The sequence below is a fragment of the Pungitius pungitius genome, chromosome 14 (genome assembly GCF_949316345.1).
Source record: "Pungitius pungitius chromosome 14, fPunPun2.1, whole genome shotgun sequence".
Classification (NCBI taxonomy): Eukaryota; Metazoa; Chordata; class Actinopteri; order Perciformes; family Gasterosteidae; genus Pungitius; species Pungitius pungitius.
This window is the reverse complement of record NC_084913.1, coordinates 4435654-4462592: the sequence shown is the minus strand read 5'-3', so window position 1 is coordinate 4462592 and position 26939 is coordinate 4435654. Positions and strand designations below refer to the sequence as shown.

Genomic DNA, 26939 nt, shown 5'->3' with positions numbered 1-26939 from the left:
CTCTCTCTCTCTCTTTCTCTCTTTCTCTCTCTCTCTCTCTCTCTCTCTCTCTCCTTGCTGACGGTGCCTCACTCCAGATGTTTAGATCTGGATCTTTGCCCTCGAGGAGATCCAGCCTCCCCTATTGTTCCTCTCTGACTTTCTGTTTCTGTTTATCTGTCAGGGCCTTTTGTCCCCTGCGTCTCCATATGGACGAAGAGGGAGGTGGTCTCGGGTCTGTTAGGGTCCGGGGGGGGGAGGGGGGGGGGGACTCCGGGTGTGGCAGAACGTACACATTGTAAAGCCCCTTGAGGCAAATCACTGATGTTCTGCAATGTAAATAAAGTGGAGCCGTTCTCGCTCACTGTTGAGACATTGAGGTACTAAAAATGAAGGAGTTCCTGTGGAAGTATATTATACCGGTTTTACCATTCAAGAGACCCGCTTACTAATATTACACATTTAGAGTCCATCAATGCCAGCCTCTACCTTTTTAAACATAGAAGAGGAAACGTTTTTGTCCTCAGCACAAAGAGGCTGTGTGTGTGTGTGTGTGTGTGTGACACTATCCGCATGCAGCACAGCACTACATCACCCAGGGGGGGTGGCGGAGCCCCAGCTCCAGCTCCTGGGTCTGTTTTTGGGCCGTGCACAGGCCAGGTGAGGGACGGTTGTCAGGTGAGGCGCCACGCCGGGCGCCGTGCACTGCAGCTGGCCACGAAGAGACAGACCGTGAGCGCGAGACCACGGCTGTCAACATCTGCTCCAGAGACCGTACCATCTGGCTGTGAGGCCCGAGGGGCGGGGGGGGCACCTCTCTCCCCGTCACACAGACCAGCTGCGGGGGGGGGGGGGGGGGCAGGACGTAGCCAGAGCCACTGGGCGCCGGGACATAGCTATTGCACCTTCAAGGATCTCAGGCCGCAGACGGGCAGGTATAATAACAATGGAAATGGCATATTTTGATGAAACTGAATTTTTTGGTGTTGACTCCTCTCAACTTTTCTATGTAAATTACCTGTGGAAATGATCTATATTTCCCAAAGAGGTTTTTTTTAGCCAAACGTTATTTAAGTTACCAAGCTCATTTGTGTTCAAGGTCAGGGCTAAAAAATAATCCACACAGCTTTTTGTTAAGACCTTTTATTTCATCAATTTGGAAGAAACAAGTAAAAACAGTGTACAAAGTTTATATTATTTGTTTACTAAAGCTGGTGTCCTCAGTCTCAGGAATATTGGAGGGAAGGTACAAAATAAGTCAAAATAAAAAATAAAGTACAAAATGAATTTCCCTATTTTTTCAGAAGGTGACAGCAAAAGGGGTGAGTGTGCTGAAGAATAAGTGACCATCAGAAACCGAGGTTTGCAAATGATTGTGAAGTGAAAACAATATCATAAAAACCATTACATTCAACAAAGTATGATGCAATTTTGAAAAAATGATTGTCACCTTAAAAAAATTAAAATGACTGAAGCCCTTTTGGAAACCTGGTAGACTTTGAAATAGGACTTTGGGTTCCAAAGGGTCTGGGTTTAGCCTCAGGTGTCTGTAAAAGGGGAGTAATCATTCACACCAGCCATTCGGGTTTTATTTATAACCACAACATTTGAACTTACATTAAAAAAAAAGAAAAAAAAGAAGCTAATTTAGTCTTTTACCAACCATAAAGTATAACAAACAAGATTCCAAATACAATCATTTTTGGGACAGCAAAGTGCATATCATTGGCACAGTAAAACTCAATTTAGTCAATGCTGGTCTCATATAAATAACTCAGAAACGCGTGAAGGGACCAAAAGGGCCACAAAGTAGCGAATCAAAGACGACTCCTTCTGCACGTCCCTGAAGCCCGGTTTGTTTTGCAGAGTATTCCTAAAGAAGTGTATAATGTTAAGGTGACCTCATTGAGGCTGCGGTGAATGCACCGGGTTGTAAAAACACCCAATACTGTTCTGTACATGGAGGAAAAGCCCGGAGGGGGAGAAGGGTTTCTGATTGGGTCAGCAGGTGGGGGGGCGGGGGGGGGAAACCAGGAGGTGTCTGCACGGGAAGGCATCAGGAACTATGAGCACACGCTTCAAGGGGGCAGGAGGAGTTATTTATTATCCGAAATCAGGCATCTGGGGTTATCTCTGTGAGGAAAACAGGGAGGAATCCTTTGCAGGACGGCTTCTGTGCCCCCCCCCCCACCCACCACCACCACCACCCCACAGTAATGATTCATTTCCTTGTTGTACGTCTGCCATTCCTCACATCACAGCGTATTGCACAATCGATTCGTCAGACTCATTGTGGTGGATGGTGATGAAACAACAGACAGACCGCTGTCGGTTTTCATCACGGTAGTAGGAAAATGATTAAATAAAAATTTAAAAAAAGGAGAAAAAGAAAAAAGATCCCCCTCCAGAAGATGGTGTTTCACTCTTAGAGTCAGCGTGTGGTATAATAAGCAAGTATGCAGAATGATTGACTTTATTTGATACGGTACATTCACTTTAGAGGCCAGAAACGTCTTGAAGTCTGAATGGCATTTGAATTTCTCAGTTTGTCTTAAGAGGAGAAAACAGATTTATTACCCACTCAAAAAACAAAACACTCTCTGCTCAAATCACCTTTTTGGTCCACAGTATCCATGCTTCCATTTTGAAATGGTTGATTCATATTTCACTTGTACATTTTCAATGCAAAACTCACAATCAGTGGCCTAATTGATGCACAACGCGACCCCCCCCAGTCGCCATGGCGTCGTGTGGATGCCTGCTCAGAATACAACAGAAGGACGAGGAGACGCAGGGGTCGCGTCCCCGTGGTCAGTCTTCAAAGGGCCTCGCAGCAACAACCGCAGGCAGCTTTTGTTTTTCCATTTCCTCCTTCCTGGAAGTGTTCCATCCACCGGCGGCGTGGTGGTCGTCGTCTGCAGACAATGCAGGGGGGGGGGGGGGGGTCTTTTGAGAGTGCAGTCGGGTGGGGTGGAGTTGGAGTCGGGGGGTGGGGGGGGGTGGTTGTGGTTAGGCCGTCCCGCTGGCAGAGTAGGAGAACTGGGGGAAGTGGGGTCTCCGCTCGCTGTCGAATGACTCCATGCTGTCATCTGAGGATCGAGGACAAGCAGAGACGTTTTGTGACGACACGACGATATCTGACCACTTATTGTCCACTATGTAGATCATTGGAATTTTGTTAGTGGTACAATTTTCAGAAATTCGTGGACTTTATTTGCAGCGTCCAGTCGCCATCACATCCACCTTTCTAAAACGTTTCCGAGTCAATATCAAGTCTTCGTACACTGTGTCACATGTGCCTCTACAGGTGGGCTGTAGTTCACATGCACAGGATGTCACGGCACTGAAGACAAACTTCATGACTCTTATCATCCTGTCAGCTCGTTTTATAATCAAAATTGAAAAACAAAAAAAGGTAACAAACTAATTCAAGGACAGCGAGTTGTTAAGCACATTTTCAAGGATTAGTAATTCAGTAAGGGGGGGGAGGGGGGGTGTCTGCTTTCATCTTGAGTGAATTGAAATTTTAATTCCCCATTCTTAATAAAGCCTCGCAGTAGGTGGCGGGAAATGTATTAAACTAATTAGTTGGCAATTGACCGGGCTCGGCCCACATCTGCCTCAGCGTCACACGACAGCGTCACACCAAGGGACGTGGGAGCGTTCCACTGTGCGTCTCAACACATGAGTAACGTCGCATTAAGCGTGCTGCATGAGTCAGTGTGGGGGGGGGGGCTTCGGGCGTACCTTGTCCGGGGGGCGTAATAGTGATGGTCTGTGCCGTGAACTCCTCGTCGAAGTATCGAGTGTCCGTCTCCGAGGTAACCTGGGGCTTAAACGGAGGGACCAGCTGTTGGGAGAGGAGATAGAAACACATCGGCACATCAGCGGCGGGCGGTCGGGTGACGGTCGCCGTCCCGATGGCGGTCCGCATCTTCCGCAGGACACGAGGGTCGAAGCAAAGCCACTGACCTTCTTCTCGTACACGTCTTGCCACTCGATGCCGGCGAAGAACTTGTGCTGCATGATCTCCTTGGCGTCTTCAGAACCGCCGCCTAACCTGGAAGGCGAGTAGTGACCAATCAGGGGAAAAAAGCTTTAAAAAAAAAAAAAAAAGCTAGCAACCGCGCACGTGCATCCGAAATCGTGGACAACGCTACCTCTGCGTGGGCTCCTTCTTGAGAAGGCCGGAGAGCAGCGAGCGCGCCTCGGGGCCCAGAGTCCGAGGGAAGCGGATGTCCTCCATGAGGATGAGCTCGAACAGCTTCTCGTGGTCCTGGTTGTAGAAGGGCAGGCGGCCGCACATCATCTCGTACATCACCACCCCCAGGCCCCACCAGTCCACAGCGCGGCCGTAGTCGTTGTCTTCTAGCACCTTGGGAGGGAGGCGGGGGGGGGGGCGTGTAAATGTGGATTTTAAATGCAGCTGCTGGGATGTAACTGCCGGGGGAAACGTTTATACGGCGTTTCAAAGCTAATGCGTTGTGGTGGCAGTTCAGGGTTCACCCCATAAGGTTGTGTTTGAATATAACAACCCTAAAGCAACTGTCTCCTCCTCCTCCCCCCCCCCCCCCCCCCCTCCTCCTCTCTTCCCCCCACCACCACCACCCATCAAGCAGTGACTCGCATTAGGAGCATGGGTAGAGTTTCCCCTGGAGCCCTGCATATTTAATCACCACAGGACCTCACACACACACACACACACATATGTGTGGGTCGCATAAACAAGCAAATGTGTGGCAACAAACACCGACTAGTCCGACAAACAAACCGCTCAGAGAGCACAACCGGGGCGCCGCCAAACATGCAGTCAAATTATTTCCATAGGTTGACTTTTCCTAATGAGACAAAACCCTCCAGTGTGGAGCCTCGTGAACAGCGCAACCGGTAGCATGACTAATGTGTGCTGCGGAGCGGAGTAGTCCCAAGGTCTCCGGGGACATGTACCGGATCATTCCTCGACCGGGGCGGATGTTGAAGGTGAAAATCAAGACAAGGAGAACAGTCTGTTCCCTTGAACCTCGAGCAGCGTGATGCTGAGCGACTCGGACCTAAGAATAGAAACTTTGGTGTAAAAGACGCGGGCGGATTAATAGAATTAGATATGGACACAACAGTGCGCGGGCCAAGGGAGAGGGTCCCGGGCAAGCACACACAGATGGTAGGATGTGTCCGTAAAAGGAACAAAAACGACTCTGTGCGTGTGTGTGTGTCGCGCATGTGGCAGTGGGCACTCCGCCTGGCGCTGTGGTGAGCGAGGAGGAGGAGGAGGAGGAGGAGGAGGACCGGCAGTGCGAGGGGAGTAACGTGAAGCCGGTGTGGGGCTAGGATTACTGGGCCGTCTCTATTTCCAGCGCCGCTGTCGTGTGATTCACGCCGTGCGACAGCTGGGCCCGCAGCTGCCCCATATATGTAGAAGAGCGCCACAGCTGTGAGGCTGCCAGGAGCGCAGGAGCCAAGCTCATCCCTCATATACGTAACCAGGACTGCCTGCCTGGGCCCCCTGATCTAATACTGTTACACTGGCCCAAAGGAGAAGAGACTGGATGGGGGAAACCAACACTTGCTGTGGTACCGAAGCCCTTCTGCTGTGCGCCGTTTCATCCTCAGTGACAGCCAATCATCTTCTGAGCTTGTGAATGCAGATCAGTTTCAATTGAACCCGTCCGCATTTGTTCTTTGTTCAAAAAGTCCTTCAAAAGTCAATTCCTCCCCCCTCAGCCCGTAATGTTGTGATAAAATCACTCTTCACTCCAGAGACAAACTAGTCGGGCAGATTGGGTCCCTCCTCCTTCTCAAACCCCCCACCCCCACCTACCTACCCTGCTTTGCTCTGGGTGGAATATTCCCAGACGTTACAGCATTCCTGTGCAGCACACACACACAACAAGGTCATTGTTTACTGCAGAACAACCTGTAACACTGCCTGCCCCGCACTCCATAGAGACACTCTCGCCAGCGACCCCATTGCCATGGCAACGCCCCCTGATGTCTCCCCCTCTCCGCTGGCGAAGACTGTGGCGCCCTGTGGAGGCGAGGCAGAGTTTGGGGATGAACGGAGGTGGGAAAGTGGGTTTATAGAAGGCTTGGTCTTGGAATAAGTTCCTATGAGACCACGTGAAGCACTGTGGCTGTGGAGGGGGGGGGGGGGGGGGGGGGGGGATCAGGCGAGCGATCCACGGCTGCAGTGGTGTCATGGCTCCCTTGGTGTCACACAACAGCTGTAGCCAATGTGATGCTCTTTTTTTTTTTCCTCCAGGGCAGAAGCTCACGTTTCCTCAGGCGCTGCCGGCCAATCACACCCCCCCCAGCAGAAAATTCCAAATGAAGGCTAAAAACAACGAAACGGCAACTGTGTAAACATGGACAACCTTCACCCGGAAAACATTTTTACGGCAACAGGCAAGGACGCACACACACCCACACACGCCGCGTTTCACAACCCACAACAGGTGTCATACCTGCACGGAATCGGAAGTGGCCACACCCCTCCCCATTCAACAAATACGAGAGCAGGCCGCCGTGCCCTGAGCACACAGCACGCTCATTAACTCACAGGCTCCAAGCTAGAGATTAGAAAGGCATTTTGGGACAGCTGCCCTTCCTTCCACATGCGTCTAATCCTCCGATGCCCCTCATGACACACGGTGCATTTTTGCCTGGAATCTAATCAGATTGTTTTAGGGGTTATTCAGGGACACCATAGCTGAGGCCACGCGCCTCGCTGGAGGACACAAAGGGGTCACGATCATCGAAGAACGGGCTTCATCCCACCGCAGGGATTCAGACACGGCGGGCTCTTAAGTGACCTGGAAGGTTACTTCATGTTTGCCTTTCCTTTAAATTTGCTTTAAAACCCAGGAAAAGGTGGGCACTATAAAAGGTTACCTCAGGTGCCAGGTACTCTGGCGTCCCACAGAAAGTCTTCATGGTGGCTCCATCTTTGATCCCCTCCTTACATAAGCCAAAGTCTGTGATCTTTATGTGTCCGTCTTTGTCCAGCATGAGGTTTTCCAGCTGAGTGGGAAATAGAATGAATCCAGATGTTAGCATCGTCGTAAAAACGGCTCACTGTTTAAGAGTTAAAAAGAGAGGAAGTAGGTGAATATAGATCAACATTGTGGTAACCCTCTTCACCAGAGTTCCTTACATTCATATTTTTTTTATGGACCGTGGTGCCGGCTTGAAATGAGTAATGGAAACGAGTCGAATGAATTTGTTCGAAGGCAAACATTTTTATTTCCCTTAATCGCAGGTGAATAGTGACACATCACAAGTTCAAGTAAAATCAACAATTTGTGTATAGTGCAGTGTCATGACTAGAGGCTGCACGGCCTTTTAATATTGTGTCCTCCCTGGGTGTGCGTCTCTCTCTTTCTCTCTTCCCCCTCTCCTCCCTCTCCTCCCCCTCCTCCCCCCCCGCCCCCTCTCAGTTAAAGTCACCTGGCAGCTGTAGCTCACACGTGGCCAGAGTCAGCACATCCTCCAATCCTGCTACCCTGGCATTTTCAGGAGAACCCAAGCAGGCTGGAAGCCCGCCTCGTAAACCCAAGGGAGATGGAGGGGGAGGAGGGTGGGGGGGGGGTACGCTGTGCTGACCTGGCTGCTATAGTTTTTTTATCAGCTGGAAGTAGAAGGGCTAGATGTGTCCAGCGCAACACCAGCAGCCCCCACCCCTCCCACCCGAAATCCAATCCATCACTGATCCAGTCTTGAGTGTAGCTTTAAAAAAAAAGCTAGATATTAAAAATATGAATATTTAAAAGCAGCGGCTTGCCGTGTCTTTGCTTGAGGATTTTTCTGTAAACTCTGCTGCACCGTCAGCATTTAAAATGACATCAATTACGTGTAAAGTGCACAACATTCTCTTTGAGAACACTGTGCACATGCTATAACCGGAGGCGCTGGCCATGTGTTCACTCGTGGTTATTTCTGTCTCGCTGCAGCGAGCGCATGGACCGAGCCGCCCTCCAGCTGCAGTGAGGTCTGGTCACTGATCTGGCAGGTGGGGGGGGAGGGGGGGGCAGATCAATAAACCCCCGGCCATTGCTATCAATGGAGGAAAACCCTATTTATATCCTTCACGGGGAGAAAATGGAAGAGGAAAGGGGGGGGGGGGGGGGGCAGTAGAGAGGCCGACTGACAGCTAGTGAAGACTCCGCATCTTACCTTTAGATCTCGATAGACCACGTTTCTTTCAGCGTGCAGGTAGTCCAGCGCCGACACGATCTCGGCGCCGTAGAACCGCGCCCGCTCTTCTGAGAACACGCGGTCCCTCGAGAGGTGGAAGAAAAGCTGAGTGTAGGGTGTGAGGGTGTGAGGGGGGGGGGGGGGGGGGGGGGGGCGGAGGAGGAGAGGAAAGTTGTTCAAAACACTGGAAGCGGTCCCGCGGATGACCGTAGCGATGCAGATTTGGAGGGGGTTAAAACGGTTTACCTCACCACCGTTGGCGTACTCCATGACGAAGCACAATCGGTCGTGTGTCTGGAAGGAGTATTTCAGTCCCTGCAGACAGAGGTCGAGAGCGCTCAAAGCAGAACTCGGTGATGTTTCCAGTGAATTCAAGAGGAAGCTGACACTCAAACAGACGATTGTAACATCAAAAACACAAATGTCTTTTTTGTCTCTTTTTTTAAAACTGCAGCAACGTGCAACCAGTGAGTTGAGCCTCTTCGACAACTGTTGTGTGGCAAACGTTGCTCCCATTCATCGCATGCAGCACATCCCTTTGTGCGCTGCTGCTGCCACACACCACTTTTTACACAACAGCCCACCTCAGACTTCCAGAGCAAAAGCATAAAAACAAAAAAAAAAAGGAGGCCGAACGTCCAGTGTTGCTATAAAAAGGCTCGACTGCAGCTCTTCAAAACATTCCTGGTAAAACTGCCCCTTTTTTTTACCCCCCCTGAATGGATGCTGCTGTGTTGGATTGAAGAGGCTCCAGAGGAGTTAAAATAAGGTCTGGTTTAGGTATGAAGAGGGGCTCCTTACTGTCAAGAACGGATGCTTTGAATTCTGGAGGACTCTGTTCTCTGTGAGTGTGTGCGCCACTTCATCCTGAAAAAACAGAAAGCCACAAAGAGTGTTTGTGCAACTCTCACAATGGGTAGCCATTTATGTATCAGTCATTGCTCCACTGCCCCCCCCCCCCCCCCCCCAGTACTTGCCCCATTGCCATCCACTCACTTTTGCTACGATCACCTCCTTTTTTAGGATCTTCATGGCGTAGTATCGTCCTGTGGCCTTCTCCTTTACCAGGATGACTTTGCCAAAAGTGCCTTTTCCCAGAAGTTTGAGGTATTCAAAGTCGTGCATAGTCTGGAGAGCCAGGGGGGTGGGGGGTGGAGGGGGGGGGGAGAAGGTGGCATCTGGTTACAAGCCGAGGCATTAACAAACGCACACGCTCCAACAAATCCCACACTGCCGCATTCAAGGCACCATTTAGACCACCGTGCACATTTCCACTCCTCTAATGGTTCGGCCTATACGTGGTTGCTCAGGTCGGCCTCTGACCCTGGTACCAAGGAGAGGGACATCCAATACGGTGGTGCCCCCCCCCCGGACCTTTGTGTCACGACACATGTGGGGTGGGGAATCTGTAGGACACACTATCCGGTGCCAAGCCACCCGCGGCTGATGTTTGGGAAAAGTAGCTCTGCAGAGAGAGGAGCGAAGAGGCCTTACCACTTTCTGTCTGGGTTTGGTCAGGTAGATCTCCATGTCCATGGGGTCCGGAGAAGAGTCCATCATCTCCTCCTCCTGTTTCTGCAGGCCTTCAGCCACGGCTTGGATGGCTTTAGTCCATTCTTCCCTGAGGGGAGAAACGAGAGATCACATCAGCCCGTTTGCCATCAGGCGAGCCCAGCAGTTCAATCGTGTAATTGTCTTCTTATCCACAGGAAGGCGATTTCAAGAGAGAGTTCTGCCAACGGCCAGTGGACCGCATGCAAGTGCAAAACAAGATTAAATGTGTAATGTTTGAGAGCGCGTCTGCGGGTTAGAAAAAAAAAAACGGGGGCAAATTCTGTGCATGGGAACAATCTGCGCTTCACAGCTCGGTGTTGGCGTGTGCTCCTGGCTTGCCTCTCCTCGGGGGTCTCCACGTGGAAGGTGCGCTCGATGACAGTGGTCCACTGCAGGCAGCGGATGATGAATGTGTTGGGCTTGGGACGTTCCGTCTTCATCAGCTGGCACTCTGACCACAGCCAGGGAGGCAGGCAGCGAGGGAGGGAAGGGAAGGGAAGGAGATGGCGAGAAGGGGCCAGTGTGTAAGGGAGCAGAGGGGAGAGACAGACTCACAGTTATAGCCATTTATCTTTATCGCCACCCGAACAGACACAACAGGCCAATTTGGAAGAGAACAGGTGCACTCGGGTGGAGGAAAAACAACTCAGATCCTTAACTTGTCGGCCCCCCCCGTCAGAACTTTGCCACGATAGATTTAGAATAATCATTTTGAATCAGTGAAGAGTTACATCGAATGCAGAACTTCATTAAGCTTTTAATGATTTATTTAAAAATATTGTTTATTGTTTGGGGTGCAGCTAATACGTATATTTTTTTATTACGGATTTATTTGCAAATGTATTTGGGGTTTGTTAACTGAAGGATTGTTTTGGAATATAAAATGTTAAAAAATCTCAAGGTGATACCCTCAGACAAAACAAAGATATTAAATTGGAGAGTGGAAGCGAATGTCTGTGGGCGAGATAAATTGTACTAATCTTAAAAAAATTACAAAAACATATCACATCTTTTCCCTCCATTACGCTCAATTCTCACTTTTGCAGCAAATAATGGTCTCGTAAGCAGTTTGCAAAGAACAATTACTCACAAACGTCTATTAACTGAATTTGGAAAGCGGAGATTTCCATCTGCACCTCCTTCAAATCAACATCTGTTCCCAAATGAAACATGTCAGCAGATATGTCAGAACGTGACACAGAATGGCTTGCGTCTGATGGATGGAGGACAGGGGAGTGGACCACCACTGAGATCCAACATGGCTCCATCAGGCTCACCACGCCATCCAGCTGCAGCACCCCCGTCAGCGGCGCCGCGCCATGTGTCCTCCGTGGTGGGGTCGCGGCGGTGACAAAAAATAACAAAACAAAAAAAATACACCCCCCCAAAAAGGCGCTGATGGAGACGCGCAGCCTCAAAGCGGCGCCCAGATAAATACTTGAGATCGGGCGGGCTAATGGCCACGATAACTCACGGGTGTCGGAGAGGAAACATTCAGTTAAACAAACAGTATGCCGTCTAATTGCCGCGCTCAGTCATCTGCGCGGCGCATCGCCGAAACTCCCTCCGATGTGAGGATGTCGTTGCCTTTATTTTCTGTATAAGAAGGCGGCGTTTGGGGGGGGGGCGGGTAGGGGGCTGAGAAGAGGAATGGCATCTGATATATATTAACGCGAGGAGGCAGACACGGTGCGCGCTTCGCCCTGCAGCGGTGCCCTTGTTGAAAGGAAGCTGCGGCGATGAGACTACCGCCAATTTGCTAATGCCTCCAAACTCGTTTAACGTGGCATAGGATGACAAAGCTTTATCTAGTTATAATATTAGAGGAGGACTCCATTTCCCACTTAAACTGCACAGGCGCTCCCCCCCCCCCCCCCCCTTCTTCTTGCTAATAATCCCTTTCCAGAATACATGCAAATCCAAAACAAGTAGATGAAAACATCTGGAGCAAAAACCAAAAGGGCAGAAACAAAATATGGTGAAACGAAGCTGCCAAGGAATGCAACGCTTTCTCAGAAGTAAATACTCACGTGCGACAGAGAAGTTATTCAAGGGGGTCTCCAGCTGGTCGACATCTTGCGGCCGCTCTTTGTAGCCGATGAAAGTGCCATCACTCTTCAGGAGGAAATACCGCGGCCTCCACGTCTTGATGTACTCTCCTGATATGAGAAAGAGACAAAAAAGCACGGCTGAGTTACTGTACAGGAGACAAAAAAAAATTAAAATAACGAGGTTTTCAGCTCACCAACGGACCTTACATGAGAAACCAAAGGAATGCTGATTAATGCACAACACTGTGATTAATGACAAAACAGTGTTGTCCTTTCTCCTGAGAGGAGATGCCCATTTCCTGCCCCCTCATTACTAGGCTGTTCACCGGTGCTCCCTGAAATGACCACCTTGTCCCCGTCTCTCTTTTAGTGTAGGTCAGCTGCAGGACAAATGGTTGTTTCAGCAGGAGTCGCCCCCCTGCTGCCTGTCCCCTTGCCAGCAGTCACTCGTCATGTAGACTCTGTAAATACTCAAAACAGTCCAGAACTATAAATATATAATTCTGGACAGCACCCGGCCGCGTGTCCCACTCACTTGGACACACGAATGAATCTCGTCCGGTGATGCGTCAGGAAATGTTGTGCCAGATGTTGAGCAGACGAGGGGTGGGAGGGGGGGGGAGAAAAAAAAATAGCTCACATACCATAACAAGGCAGCAGCACGCAGTGGAGGGGACTTGAATATTTATACGGGAAAAGTGTAATTCATTTTTAATTACGGAGCCGCATATTAACCCCACGCAGAGCCGAAGCAAGCTGTCCTTAATTGCCCCATTTCCTCCGACACAGAAGTGTGTGTGTGTGTGTGTGTGTGTGTGTGTGAGGGGGAGAGGCAGGAGATCTGTCAACAGGAGCTGCCGTTACCATCCTTCAAACCCACACCTCTGACGGGACGAAACCGATGACACGTCGGTCCGAGAGACGGAGCCGACCGAAATCGGCAGCCAGTACCGTCCCCCACGGTTTGGTGTTCAACCTGATCAAACATTTAAAAAAAAAAAAAAAGCAGTGGACAAGAACTCACACACTGGCTTTTGTTTTAAACTTCCTCTTCCGGCTTCTTTTCTACCGTTCTTCTGACACGAGTAAACAGCTCTTATGACAAATTCTCCAAATATTCAAGGGGGAAACTTACGGTCAATCCATGTGACCAGTGGTCTGCTATGAAGCACAAAGGGAGCCTGGAGTCAAACCCTCAACATTGTGGTTAGAATGTATAATAAGAACAACAACACGGAGGCAAAGTCTAACGAAAGTGAAAAGTTATCCATTAGCTCGACTTCAGATCCCCATTCTTGACGCCTTCCGACAAAAAAATTAAAAAAAATAAACACACACCGGCTAGAATCCGTTTTGGTGGATTCCCGCTCACTCGTGTGTTTTTTTTTTTAGGGCAACACAATTACCGCTTCAGAACTACGCGCCGCGCCGATCTCCAGAGGATTCCCACGCGAGGCGTTATCCATCACAGGCTTTCCAGGAGAACTCCCTGACTTACACAGAAAATGTAATTTTTTTTTTTTTTTTTTTTTTTAAAAAGCACAGAAGAAAAAAAAAAAAAAAGGTGCCGTTCGGGAGTTCAGTGAGCCTCACGAGCGGCGGACGCAAGCACAAACGACGGCGGGTTCAACACAAACACAAGGGGACGAGGGGAACCTCGCTTCACCCCCCCCCCCCCCCCCCGGCCCGGGGGCCCAGCTGGTGCCGTGCTCCGTAGTAAGGTTTTTGGTTTTCCCCCGTAGCTGTGGTCCTTGCCAGCCCACAGCGAGGACAGTATGTGAACAATGCCAGAAGAAAGACGCCGGATCACAAAAAGGTTCTGGTCCAACCTGAGGAGACTGAACCTTTAGTGGAGGGTTTTGTTGTTTGTTTGTTATTTAAACTTCCGGCACGAGTGAAGAGCTTTTCTTCATTCTAGCACACGGGTGCCGATGGGTGGAGACAGGTGATTGTGCGTACGCATGCAGGTGCTTGTGTAGGTGGAGGGGGGGGGGGGGTGGTGGTGTTTGTGTGGTGAAAAGATTACCACAACATCCCATTTTGCTGCCAGCTCCGCTGACGCACACCAACGGCCTCTCCAAATCGGAGTCACTACAACAACGGTCATTTTCTCCAATTGTGTAACCGTAACATTACAAAAAAAAAGGACACGACAAGGTCGGCATGGTCACTGGAGCAAGGCCACACACAAAAAAAAAAGAAGGGAAAAACAAGCTCCTGAAGGAATGAGAGGCCGTGTAGGACTGTGGTCCCGTAGCTTTTCGTCTCGTTCTGCGCTCACACGATCGTCCGTCGCACACAGTTGCGACACACGTGGCGTTGGGTAACCCCACATGGTACAGTACTGGGCTCGCTGAGGCCCGGGACGACGCTGAAACTTCCTCGTCTGCGACTGCAAACCTGGTCAAATGACAACAGTGGAAGCAGCTATATCGGGTTGTGCATGTGTGTGTGTGTGTGTGTGTTCACGAGTTTGCCCTTAAGAGCATAAACAACAAAGATGACCCTTGTCAGCTTCCTATTTACACACATTTCCCCTTCAACATTTCGATTCAGTTCTACTTTCCACACAGTGACCTTTCTTCCAGCGTGTCGAGACATGTGGAGAAAATGAAAGCGACATCTGCTAGGAGAGAGGAAACAAAGCGTTGTATCAAAAAGGCAAATAAACCCATCTCCTATGTTTTGATGTGATTTCGCAAATTACACACGGAACGGCTCCCGCGTAGAAGTACACGAGTGATGATGATGCTTCATCAGCATCACCACCACCAGTGGTGAGAACTACATCCTTTTGGTGTCAACACGTTCTTCAAAAACAGGAAGCTGGCCGACTGACCACAACTCGGATGAGAGCGAAAAGATTAAAAAAAAACCGCCCGGCGACAGTCCGCTCTCTCGCTGAAACTGCACAAGACGCACTCGAATCCACCGAAAAACACTGGCTCTGCGTCCCCGAATCAAAGCTCTAATGATGTGCCACAGCGGACATGTGGTCGAGCTCCATCACGTCGGGCGGGCGGGGGGGGGGGGGGGGGGGGGGGGGGGCGATGAAAAAGCGTTGCAGAGTCGATGCCGAGTGGGGTGGTAGTGAGACAGATCACTACATATGTTCCCCACATATGTGGGACTGCGAGTGAAGTGTGTATGAGCCATGCGTACTGCGCGTGTGTGTGTGTGTGTGTGCGTGTGCGTGTGCATGGGAGGAGCTGTCAGGGCCTGATAGAGTGTCTTTACATGACAAGCAGCTGCTGAGGTCTGGGATGCGCGCTGGGCAAAGTGGAAAATAATGAACGGCAAAACCGCTGCCAAACGCCACCGAATTCATCTTTATTTGCCAACTGCTGCATGGCCCCCGATTGTATACAGCGCCAGGCTGTCACCACCCCGCCCTCTATAACACACACACACACACACACACACGTCATCTTGTTTGCATATGAACCTGTGTGACAAATCACAACGTAAACATCTCAACGATATCCATTTCAGAATGGTTGACCGAGCGGAAATCTTCAGAAGACTGTGAGCTGCGTTGCATAACCGAAAGAAAAAAAGAAAGAAAAGAAAAAACCCACGTGGATATAAATGCATTCATGTTTTCTTGTGGCTCTGAAGAGTTTAGCAGCTCAACAGTAAAGGGACGGCCAGGCGGACACATCGAAAGAGTTGATAAATGAAATGAAACAAACCATGGAAGGGCTTCAGACAAAAAGGGGGAGGGGGGGGGGGGGGGGGACAGAGGTTAGCGAGGAGCGGCCTGTTCTGTCCGTCTCCAAGTGACAACAACAGGAACGTCGAGGTCCCAGCTGCTGTGGCTTGTTGGCTTTTAATGAGACCCATCACGCAGGCTTCATGGCGCAGCCCCCCCCCCCCCCCCAAAAAAAAGGAGAGGTCCTCACTGTCCTCACAATGTGTCGGGACCGACGGCTCAGTCGCCCTGTTCTCTGCGCCGTCGCTATCCTGAGAAATTCTGAGAAACTATCATTAAAAAAATGTTTAAATAAAATAAATTTAAAAAAGGCCCACACACACACACACACACACACACACACACACACACACACAATACAAGAGGGAGCAAGGGAGCAAGGAGGGCCTCTCATTGCCCCCCCCCCACACCCAGTGGTGGGACTTCCTGTGGGGACTGCTGTTGGGTTTTGTCCCCGTCTGGCCATTCATGGCTCGGGGACGGAGGCCAGTGGTAACTGCATGAACTGTGTGCATGTGTGAGTTTGAGTGGTGAGAATCGGATGAGAAAAAAAAAGGGGGGGGGGGGGGGGGGGGGGGGGGGGGGTCGACGGAGGTTGAGGATTAGGGAATTAGAACTCCAAAGCGAGGGAGGAGGAGGGAGTGGGCTGCGCCTTTTGTTGGGTTTTTTTTTTTTTTTTCTCGGCCGCCCCCGCCGTCCCTTCGGCCCTTTTCTGCCGGGCTCTGCCTGTAGGCTGCAGCTGCGGCCTGCCACCCTGTGCCCTGCATCTCAATGAGCCGCGGCTTCCCTGATGCAGAGGGGTCACCACTGAGCACCCCCCCCCCCCCCCCCCGACCCCCCCAGCCGCCCAGCAACCACAAACCCCCGCCCCACGCGCTGCTCAGAGCCGCGGGGGCCGGACACCCACCTCTCACTGACCATATAAGGCCGCGCACCAGGCTCATGTGCCACCATAACTGTCCAGAAAGTAAACTGGGCTCCTTCACTTCTCTTTATGTGTTCCTGACACCCCCCCCCTCCAAACCTCTTTTGTTGGCCACTTCCCCCCCATGCAGCTGGATGGAGGACTCCATTACCAGCAGCATCAACAGGTTGCAGGGAAGGGAAGGGTCTCTCTCTCTCCCTCTCGCTCGCCCCAACAGGGAAAAAAGAAGCACTGGGGATGATGGGGGGGGGGGGGGGGGGGACTGCCCCTCTTTCTCACGCTAGTAAGAAAGCCCTCACTTCTTCTCCATGGTGAGTGACACCTGCTGATTACCATAGAGACACTGTGGGAAGCCCCCCCCCGCCCGCCCCACTGGGGCTGAGATTTGCCCCCTCTCCCCGGGTAAACAAGCAGTCCATGGATTAGTTAACTGGGTTACTGCACGGCAAACAAATAAACACACATTATTTAGAGCAAAATTAGTGCCAATGAACTCTCAATGACCAGCGGGAGATCAAACGCCCTCAAACCAGCGAGCAGTTACTTCCAGGGGATCCGGTTCTTTCTGGGAGACAGCTGTGCAGAACCGAACCGCGCCGAAAAGGCCAAGCACCCCCTTCGTCTCTCGTCTCCCCCGCCCTGCCGAAACTTGATGTCGGGGACTGGGAGCTTTTCTTTTTTTTCTTTTTTGCGCTGGTCCAGAGCCGCTTCCGGCCATGGGTCTGAGTTGTCAGCAGGGTCATTATCCTAGCAAGGATGGTGGAGCTGTAAGTGAGGAGTGTGCACTGGAAGTGTGTGTGTGTGTATGTGGGGGGGGGGGGGGGGGGGACTCAGAAGAGACGAGGAAGACTGTGTGGATCGAGAAAAGGAAGAGAGCCAGAGGAAGAACGGGGTAGGAGGAAGGCGAGGAAACGACGGAGACAAAGAGGGGAAGGGAGCAGGCGGACTTTACACAGCAAAGTAAGCACACAGCAGGCGTGCAGTGAGGAGGCGAGCGGTGGAGGTGCCACCTCCCTCAGCCTCATGCCGCCGCCCCCCCCCCTCCCTCCCAACGCCAGCCAACAGCTGCACCCCAGTAATTTACTTCTCTCCACCACATTTAGCAGAAAGACTGCTCCCCATTACCCTGAGCGGGGGGTCCGCGCCGCAGGCCAGACACCCGGCGTGACACCCTCTGCTGCCGGACCCCCGCCCACAGGGGCCCGGCCCGGCTCTACGGCGGGTGATCAACTCTCTAGTGTCGCTAAAAGCTTGAGTTCTGTCCTTTAGTTAGTTGCACGTGTAAGAAACACTAGATTTAACAACCACAGGATTGTTAAACTTCTCTATCATTTCTGAGGAAATATTGGCTAAAGGGAATTAAATGATTTGTGATGTTTTAGTAATTCAGTTATTGAACATTAATTCGTTGAAATATGTACAGCAGACAGAAGTCTCATTAAATGCGTTCTTTAACAAATAGGGATTCACAAAACTTTAATATATGTATTTTAAACTGTATAAATAACCCAATCATTGTTTAATAAAGCATTGCAAAACTTTTTCCTCATAGAAAGATAACTGACATTGACATACTATACACGTGCTTGAACATTTTGGGATCCACTTGAAAAAAGTGGACTGTTATGTGTAAAAGGCTCACAATACAGGCATGTATTTGCAGATTAGAGGAGGCGTAGCTCCAGTTCTGCACAAGTATGCGTGTGTGTGTGTGTGGTGTGTGTGTGGCCGTAATGAGGGGATGTGTAGGAGCAGCAGAGCTGGCATCCAGTCAGCATTGCAGCATCATGAGACATTCTTAATCAGGTGGGCCTGCTCCTTTGAAGAGCATTTAACCCGAGCAGGGTTAACACCACAGTGAGATCACAAATAGACAGAAGAAGAAAAAATGCTAGCTCAATTATTTAACAACAGATATGCAAAAAGAAAAGAAAGAAAGAGTGCAATTTCCTGGACCACCAACAAGGTTTTGCTCATGGCCGTGACCAGCAAAAGGAGCCAATCAGCTGATGAGAAACCACGAGCGGCAGCGTGTGGCATGTCGCACACAGCATCCAGCCGCTCTCCTGAGGCCGAAGGGGTCACTGGGCAATGTTCTGGGAACATCACAAAGACGCTGGTCGACTTCTGTCTCTGTCTCTCTCTCTCTCTCTCTCTCTCTCTCTCTTTATGCTTCCCTCGCTAGCTCTCCCGCTGTAGCCTTTTCCTCCCTCCCTCCCTCTCCCGCTCTCACGAGTCCAAAAAAATCCAACAGTTGACTCGGCCTTCGTTAGCCTAACGAAAGGGGGCCGACTCTTTATCCTCGTCGGGGAGCAAATGAGTCAAACAAACAAGGGGTAGAGGGGAGGACAAGCGAGCGCTGTTCTGTCGGGCTCGACTGGTCTCTTGGCCGCAGCACTTCCCTGGAAACTAGGGAACCCACAATCTGCCTCTTTGATGTCTGACGATGCTCTGGCTTTGATGGAAACTTTGGGAAAAGAAATGACACGCCGCTCGGTCCCTGTGGCCGCTAGAGGCCGTAGGCACATTCAGAGTGTGTGGGTGCACCCTGTGAAGGACCTAAAAAGGGAAGCGCCATTTTGGGGGGGGGGGAGACGCATAACAACTGGTTGTGATAGCAACAAAGTGACAGTGTGTTTTTTTTTTTTTTTTTGCAAGCCTGTACTAGCGATGCGGCCTGTGCAATCATGGCACCGGGTGACGTCCCGCTGGCCAGCGTGACCTCTGAATGGATCCGCTTCACGCCGGCCCGACGTACGCACGGACTACGTGCCGTCTCGCTCGGCTGCTCTTGGTGTCGCGTTCCCAAAAGCGTCCGCAGTCCAGACACATTACGGCAGCAGAGGGCTTAGCGAGAAAGTCCGAAAAGGTGCGTCCTGCGGAATGACATCATTTCACTGAGCCTCGTCTGGAACGAGTGTGCAGGCCGAGAGTCCGCAGCACTAATGACAGATTAGTTCTACAGGAGGGAGTGGGGGGGGGGGGGGTTACGGGGTACTGAAGCCCAAAGCTTGCTCTACTTTCATTCAAAAGCCTCATGGGAGGGGGGGGTTTACACGTGCACGCTGGACACAAATAAATCAGCGCGAGTGACACGGATGCGTCAAAGCTGCCGTGCTCCACAGACCAGTGCTCCATTAAACGGGCATCACTGGGAGGAGAAGGCCACGTTTCACCACGAGTCCAGTGGGAACTCAGTGTGGTGCTCCTGTGTGTCCGTGTTTGGTAGAACACACACACACACACACGATGTTGATGGAAATATGGAGGGCTGTCTTTTGTGAGAGCATGAAATTGGTGTTTTGAGTGCACACATGGGAGTAATGAGCACGCTCAACACACTTGGAAGCGGCGTAAGCCGTTCATTACGACGCCCACGTGGAGATGTGAGTCACTTGGGTGGCGCCACCACACAATAAAAATAAAAAAAAGCTACACCCGACCAGCTAAGGTGATGGACAGCGAGGCAGTCCCGCGGCAGGTTCACCTTCTGCGCGGCGGCTCTGGGGGGCAAGGACTGCATGACAGCGACGCGACACTAAAAGCCTTCCTGTCAAGGAGGCAGGTGGACGCGCTCCAATCAGAACGCGCCGAGGCTGTGGGTGACATTTCCCAGGGCACAGCTGCTGGGCTGTGACAGCATGCCAAGTCACTGCTCCTGAAGGGTTGTTTGTTTAGTGTGTGTGTGTTATAGATGGAAGGGTGTCAATGATATAACTGTGTGTGTGTGTGGGTGTTCTGAAACGTTGTTCTACCAGTCACTAATTGACTACTCTTAAGGTTACATTTTACACTGTGCATGCAGAGCATTGCATTTTAAAATGTACTTGTGCCCGTTTTTGCGGCCAAACGAGATAAAGAGAAAGGGAACAAACGTCTCAGAAAAAGCAGTTTTCCCCCTCAAGCCACGGAAACAGACTTGTGTGGCATTGACAAAAAAAAATTATCACATCTATTTCAGACTATTCAGCAGAGCATCTGCAAACGTTTTATCCTGTCACTCCCTGGAAAGACCTTTCTTAAAACGCTAGCCTTTCCCTTTTTAAAGAGAACCTAGAGGTCTCCTTGTGACCTGCTCTCATCACTTTGTCCCCTGAATCTCAGTCCTTGCTCTATTCCAGTAAAAACCTGGTTCCTTGGCACTGGGCCCAAGAGCCTTCAGTGGTTTTGGAAAAGTTCATTATCCTATTTTGCCCCTGGTGGTGGAGGGTGGGGGGGGGGGCAGCTGCAGTTTGGAGGCAGCGTTCGTATGCACACATAAAGCTGCTCAAAGCCAGCAGGTATTTGCGGAATGCTTCTTCGTCCAAACAACAGGACCCGCGGCCCGACGCAGAGCTAACCGCGGCTAACCGGGGCCCCACCGGGGGGGGGGGACACTGCACGCGGGGCGGCGCTCTGGCTCGGCTCTTTTGCGTAAAAAACCTGTTCAAATGCGGTTACCCGAGGGATACGCCGGCCTGCCAAGCGTCATTCGGTTCAGGCATTTCTGCAGCATTAGGAAAATAAATCTGTCAGTCGTGCACCATAGTAAACACTCACTAATCCAAGTACCTCAGGAATGAAGGTACTGTGGATTTGGGAAATACTTGAACCATTAAAGAGAAAATAAACATTTACAAAGTGTACACCAGTTATGCCCCAAAAAGCGTAAATGTAGAGTACATAATAAACAGCAGTGTGCTCAAACAAAGTACTGGTTTTGCAGTTTTAAAAAAAGAAGGTATATCCATGCACAAACAGGGGAAATTTGAAATAGTTGCCAACTTGGTTAAACGGGAAGCGTTGAGCATTCAGTTGAGGTATCCAGTACATTGAAGTGATGTTTATTTAATTAGTTCAAAACTGTGGAGTTGCATTTGAAACAATCAGACGGTCCAAACTTCATCTATGAATTTACCTCTTTTATGCAGCCACCCTTCCTTGACAATCACCACACTGGTCATGTTGGTGGGCAGGGTGGAGGATCCAGGTTTCCCGCAGGCAGAGACACGGCAAGTTTCCTTCACTCGGCTGCGCGCAGGAGCCTGGAGACGAGGTCCCGGGGTTCACAGCCGCCCTTCAAATGGTGGTTACCTATTGGGTTGGGTTTTTTGGTGAAGAAGAGTCGAAATTAGCTCGTCTGAATATTAACCCTCGGGTCAACGCAGCAGAGGCGAGGCGGTGAAAACCGAGAGGGCCTCCGTGTTTCACAGCACAGTTCGAGGAGGATGCGCAGAAACCACAGTGGGCTCCCGTTCACGCAACGTCGCACGGTTCAAATATCTGTGAATTGGCTGGGATTTTTGAGCTTCAACAATAAAGTCTCCCCTCATCTATTGGAAAATTCCATGCGGTTGACACACACCATAATTGGGACACTGGCTGCCTAGATGAATTCTGCAGTTTGTGGCGTTTACTGCCTACAGTTAGTTTTTTTTTTTTTCTTTCCTTGCAAGTATGCTCATTTAAATTTTTCCTGAAAATAAAATGAAAAAAAATAACACCCCCTATGTGTGGCAATAATAATGAATTGCTTAGACTTATTGTCACATGATCAAAATATTCACTAGCTACTAAGCAAACCCCATGAAGCACATGTGATACGCTCAAAATAAAACCTGCTGTCGACATCTAGGTTGTGGAACGTGTCACTGATTGTAGAACGTGTAACGGTCTCCAGACAGATAAAGACACAAGTAAACAAATGGAGCATAACAACTAAGCGTGGAAAACAAGCAGAAGATGCAACAATAGATAATCTGTGGTTTATCAGACTCAAAAAAGGGACTGAATTCCATCACAGATTTATCAGCTCATCAACATTGTAAACAAGAAAAAACCTGCAGGCTATCACGACCAAACACTTGACCTTTTGATTTATTCAGTGCTTCTGTTTATTTTACATGAAGGCGGTTTTGAATGCAGGGCAGCAGCAAAATGATCAATTACCACGCCTGTTCACGCAAATGTCACATACTGCACCGGGGCAATCTCTGACCATCAACTGAAATCAATTTCCCCGGCTGCTGCTCAGTCGGAGCGATGCCATCAAAAGGGAGCTCTGTTTGAGTGGCCTCATCTAGATTACTGGTGGGGACAACAACAGGAAGTGGATGTGACTATTGACAGACTTTGAGTCATAGCAGTACATCTGAATGCGTGATCGACGCGCCTTTTACCGCCGCTCTGCTCACGCTGCCATCGACGAGCCAAAGACAGTTTGCACAGGTTTATTTTTGCGCAGCGTTTTTGTTTATTGCACCGTGGTTGTGGCGCCTTTTGTCGCACAGTCGACGTTGGGAGGATTCTTGGGAGAAAAAAAGCACAGCGAGTGCTACTCAAACTCGGGATCACACAAACTGTTAGATCTCTCAGGCATCTTAGTGTGTACTCCTTGACACAGGCACGCACACATAGGGATACATCACACAAACAAACTTGAGCGCACACACACACACAAGACCGGCACCGGAGCCACAACAGAGCGCTGCTGTTTTAATGGGAGCGACCTGTTGCTACTGCGGCCTGTGTGGAATAGCTGGGCCGCTGCCAGCGCTGCAGCCACTGAATGAACCCAGTACCCCGACAGCGGGTCACATGGTTCCTCGGGCCTCTGGGCCACCGCCTGCCTGCCTGCCTGCCTCGCTGTCAGCGATGCTTTCAGTCGCTCAACGTTTGCGACTACCGGGCCACGGCCACCCCAGTCGGTGCACATCAGTCGCATGCGTCGAAGACGCCGAAAATCAGGCCAACATCCCCACGCGACTTCCTCCATCACAGATCGATAGATACAAATCTGTTTTCTGCTCCATTTTACGCTGCTGCCGCGAGAGTCGACAGCTGGTTTTGGTTTAGGACGAATGCGAACACGCTTCACTCGAATGTTTAAAAATGAGACAACGAAATGAGAACATTGAATGTGCTCACCTGCCGCTGGAAACCCCCCCCCCCCTCCCCAAGCGAAACTTTGTTGCCGTAAAACCAGTATGAATGTAAGTTTCAGTAATGAAACCAGTACTAGAGTGATCTACTTCTTGCCAAGTGCCATGTTCCTCTATCAAGTTCCCTGAAAGCACATCAGTAATGACAAGAATAGTGGGGAGGTGAAGTCCAATAACAAACCACAACTACTGTAATCTTGACAGCCGAGTAGACTCACTGCTTTCATCTCCAGATGACATGAGCAGTTATGACTCAAATAGATGACGTTTTTATTGTCGAGTTGCTGAGAAACAAACCCCATTAACGACGCATTCATATACAAACCCATTGAAACATACGGTCCTTTTTAAAAAAAAAAAGAAAGTTGGGTTTGTTGCAAACCAAACGAACACAATGAAAGAAGAAGAAAAGTATGTTAGGCCGCACTGTTCTCCGTGTGGGACACACAGTGCCGTCATGTGATGCTAATGCTGGTCTACCACCATTCAAGGCGTGACCTTCTCAGAGAGATAATACATCTGAACTCATGTGGCCCACAACAATAAGTTTGCCAGTGTACATGGGGCAAAATGTCGGCTTCCGCTTGCAACTGGAGGCGCGTTGGCGGGGCTTCGAGGGGGGGGGGACTTGTCCAAAGGGGGACACGGGCAGAGCCACCGGGTGCACCATTACGCCGGCTTGTTGAGTCTTCCACAGTCACGCGTCGAGTCCCCCCTGCACAGACATGGTCTCATGACTGGTGGAAACATTTGGACGTTAAATGGCGCTACGGTACAACATGCCGTGGGGCGGGGTGGTGGTGGGGGACGACAATGCTCTCTTTCCAGGCTGCACGTACAAGTGGCCTTTGGACCTTAAAGCTCTGGATCTTTCATATTAAACGTGTGCCGGTCGGGACGTTGAGCCGTCTCGTTTCAAGACTCACATCTGCATCTGTGGAGGCTTCGCATCACAGGCGGTTGAAAAAATCCACCTTCTTGACTCAATGGCCTGTCATAAACAATGATTTAGTGAAGAAATGCACAACTGTCATCATGGTAGGTGGGATGTCAACAGCAAAACACCAGAACTACGACCCAACATGCATTTAGCAATTATACTGATTACAAGACAGGAAGGTATGAACACAACTCCCATGTACCTGTCCTTTTTGACCTACCTGGTGAGAAAACCGGAACCTAAAAAAAAAAAAAAATTAAAATAAAGACCCTTGAGATCACTGCCGTTGTGGCACCCCATGTCACAACAAAGATGTACTACTCTGTGTACATGAACCTGAATGCACCAACGCTAAAGCAGAGCAGCAACAAGCTAGCAGGGCTAGCGAGTAACCGTCCGGTCGGGTGCTAAGAACGTCTCACTTTAAAAATGCGGTAAACAAACGCGGCTGCGGCTGCTGCTGCTGCTAACAATGAATGAGTTACTCCCTCGTTGAGCTTTATCGGGGTTTCATTTAGTCTCTTCGGGCCACGAAGTACAACCGCGAAAAGAAAAGAAAAAAAAAAAAAAACTTTGCCGTAGAGGTGAAACCGTTTTTAAAAGTAACGTGACTGCAGATATTTGTTTATATTTAGGCCCGAGGGGCTGCGTCTCAGAAAGTGGTCGTTGTCACAAAAAACAAAGTTTTTTTTTTTTTAAATGAATGGTTAACTGGTTTGAGAGACTCGCTGTTTGTAGAAAGAAAAAAAAACAGACAACGGAACTCGCCAAGACGTTCATACGCCGTTGACTTCACGGCTGAATAAGTTCCACAGCGAAGAGACGAACGGGAAAAGTGGCTCATTTCAAGCCTGCTTTTAGCGATAGAAAGGATATTGGGCCTAGCAGGGCAGCTTGGGTGAGAATAACCGCATCCCATGTTAAGTACAATGGGGACCTACCCTGTCTAGCTGTCGACCTCTTGTAGTTAACCATGCGTAGGAAAGGCGGACATTTACCTGGACAGGAATTCAACACTGTGTCCGTCTCATTATAGTGAGCTGTTTCGGCGGTGTATTGAGTTGATAAGTCCTTCAACAATCTGGACAAAAGTGCTCTCATTTACTCCGTTTCTTTGCCTTTTCTTTCCACTACACCTCCCGAACGCGCCGTCTGCAATGCCTGTGTGGCAGCCCGCTCTCCCGGGTCCTAGCGCCGACCCCGTTTATGAGCCCACCTCGCGGGAGGAGTGGTAGGCTGTCAGCCTGTCCCGTTGCGCTGTTTTCTACTGGGTCTTATTAAGGGGCCGCGCGGCCTCGGTGAACTGTGCGTTGTATTATCGGTGCCGTTGTTTTGCAAGATCTGGTCCAGAGCTGGGCTAAGGAGGGGGGTGGAGGGGGGGGGGGGGGGTCTAGAGAGGCCCTCTTGTAAGATTTGAAGGAGGATTCTAGGTACAATGTTGTTGTTTTTTTTCACTTCCTGAAACAATCACGAGTAAACGTGCAAGTTCGACCGGCTGTTCATTGGCGATTAAATGTTTTTGCATGGCCACCTGGTCAAAAAAGACAGTTGCAAAGCAGCAACGGTTGATTGTTTTTTTTATTATTTATTATTGATGCCGATAATTTGGTCTTTATAATTCCCAAAATCAAATCAAAAATTGTCCAAGTTACATGACAAACAATGATACAATTAAAGACCAAGAACATAAAATATCCACATTTGAGGAGCTGAAAGCAGAAATGTCGACTCATCACTTTTTTAAATTTGAAATTCTTTCTGCGCAAAGCTGTATACCGTTTTTAATGCACCTAAAAAGATATTAAGACTTAAAATAATCAAAAGTCCTTCCACCTTGTAGAATTCAATTTAATCACATAAAGCGGTGATGGAAAAGTACTTCAAGCTTTACACTAAAAGATGCAGAATGATAAAATACACTTTATTTAGATAAACAATCAAATACATTTTCCCACCATAAACCAGGTTAGAAATAAGACATATGATGGAATATATAAAAGAGAGGTGTTATGTCCGCTGAATCACCCTGTGGCACACGCATAATGTCCTTTTGTGCTTTTTGCCTTTCATTGCTTTATTTGTGGGGCAAACCACTTTTTGAGAAAATAACAAAAAAGCTCAAAGTACTGACTAACACAACGACAATAACAAGTACAAACACAAGTACAAATTTTGAAAATCTGGCCAGAAAAGAGGACTTTTGAACTCGGATTTGAGGAAGGAGGCCGGTCAGAGCCTTGCAGTTTGTCAACACTGCTGCTCCCACAGGACCTGGTGTTGTTGCTTAAAAGCATTTCAGACAAGGAGCTGAAGTGATTTTACTGTCCTTCTGCTGCTCGGACGTACTCGCGCCATCCAAGGCAAGTTTTTAGTTTTTAGTTTTCCAGATTTACGGCTCGTTTTTAGACACCAACATTGCACTCATCCCGCCAAGGGAGACATTCTTTCGCTGTTGCCGCGAGGTGGAAAGGGCCCTTGACATTTCCCGTAAAAGGCCATCGGCCGTGCCTTTAAGTTGAGGTTCCAATGTGACCTTTAAGGTTTCCTTATTTTGTGGCAAGCGATTAATCCTCCTGAAAGCACCTCTGCGGCCTAGTGTCACTCGAAGCTTCCCCAGCACAAGTTCTGCTGCCGCTTCCAACGGCGTCACGCGGCCTTCGTCGATTCG

The 26939-nt window shown here is 49.8% G+C and overlaps 1 protein-coding gene across 4 annotated transcripts; it reads right to left on the bottom strand.

The window, feature by feature from the left end:
* Positions 1 to 1113: 1113 nt before the first annotated feature.
* On the bottom strand, positions 1114 to 25531 carry akt1 (v-akt murine thymoma viral oncogene homolog 1). Of its 4 annotated transcripts, XM_062557209.1 has the most exons (15): positions 25270 to 25530; positions 24492 to 24510; positions 21309 to 21484; positions 11754 to 11882; positions 10063 to 10174; positions 9664 to 9790; positions 9166 to 9297; positions 8971 to 9036; positions 8416 to 8484; positions 8149 to 8274; positions 6868 to 6996; positions 4140 to 4354; positions 3952 to 4039; positions 3727 to 3829; positions 1114 to 3068 (listed from the first exon to the last, which is right to left on the bottom strand). In XM_062557209.1, the coding sequence occupies exons 3-15, from the start codon at positions 21352 to 21354 to the stop codon at positions 2989 to 2991; spliced, it is 1422 nt and encodes a 473-aa protein (XP_062413193.1). In that variant the 5' UTR covers positions 21355 to 21484; positions 24492 to 24510; positions 25270 to 25530; the 3' UTR covers positions 1114 to 2988. The 4 variants fall into 4 exon arrangements, with proteins under 4 accessions (XP_062413193.1, XP_037342699.1, XP_037342700.1 ...); XM_037486802.2 differs by lacking the exon at positions 24492 to 24510; XM_037486803.2 differs by lacking the exons at positions 11754 to 11882; positions 21309 to 21484; positions 24492 to 24510; positions 25270 to 25530 and adding an exon at positions 10814 to 11716.
* Between the last annotated feature and the right edge of the window lie 1408 nt (positions 25532 to 26939).

Excerpts from the sequence above, each read along its gene's own strand:
- akt1 (XM_062557209.1), bottom strand. The coding sequence starts at position 21,354 with ATGACCAGTGTGGTGATTGTCAAGGAAGGGTGGCTGCATAAAAGAG. Across the intron at positions 4,355-6,867 it reads CAGAGTACCTGGCACCTGAG|GTGCTAGAAGACAACGACTA; the intron begins GTAACCTTTTAT and ends CTCCCTCCCAAG. Across the intron at positions 4,040-4,139 it reads AAGAAGGAGCCCACGCAGAG|GTTAGGCGGCGGTTCTGAAG; the intron begins GTAGCGTTGTCC and ends CTCGCCTTCCAG.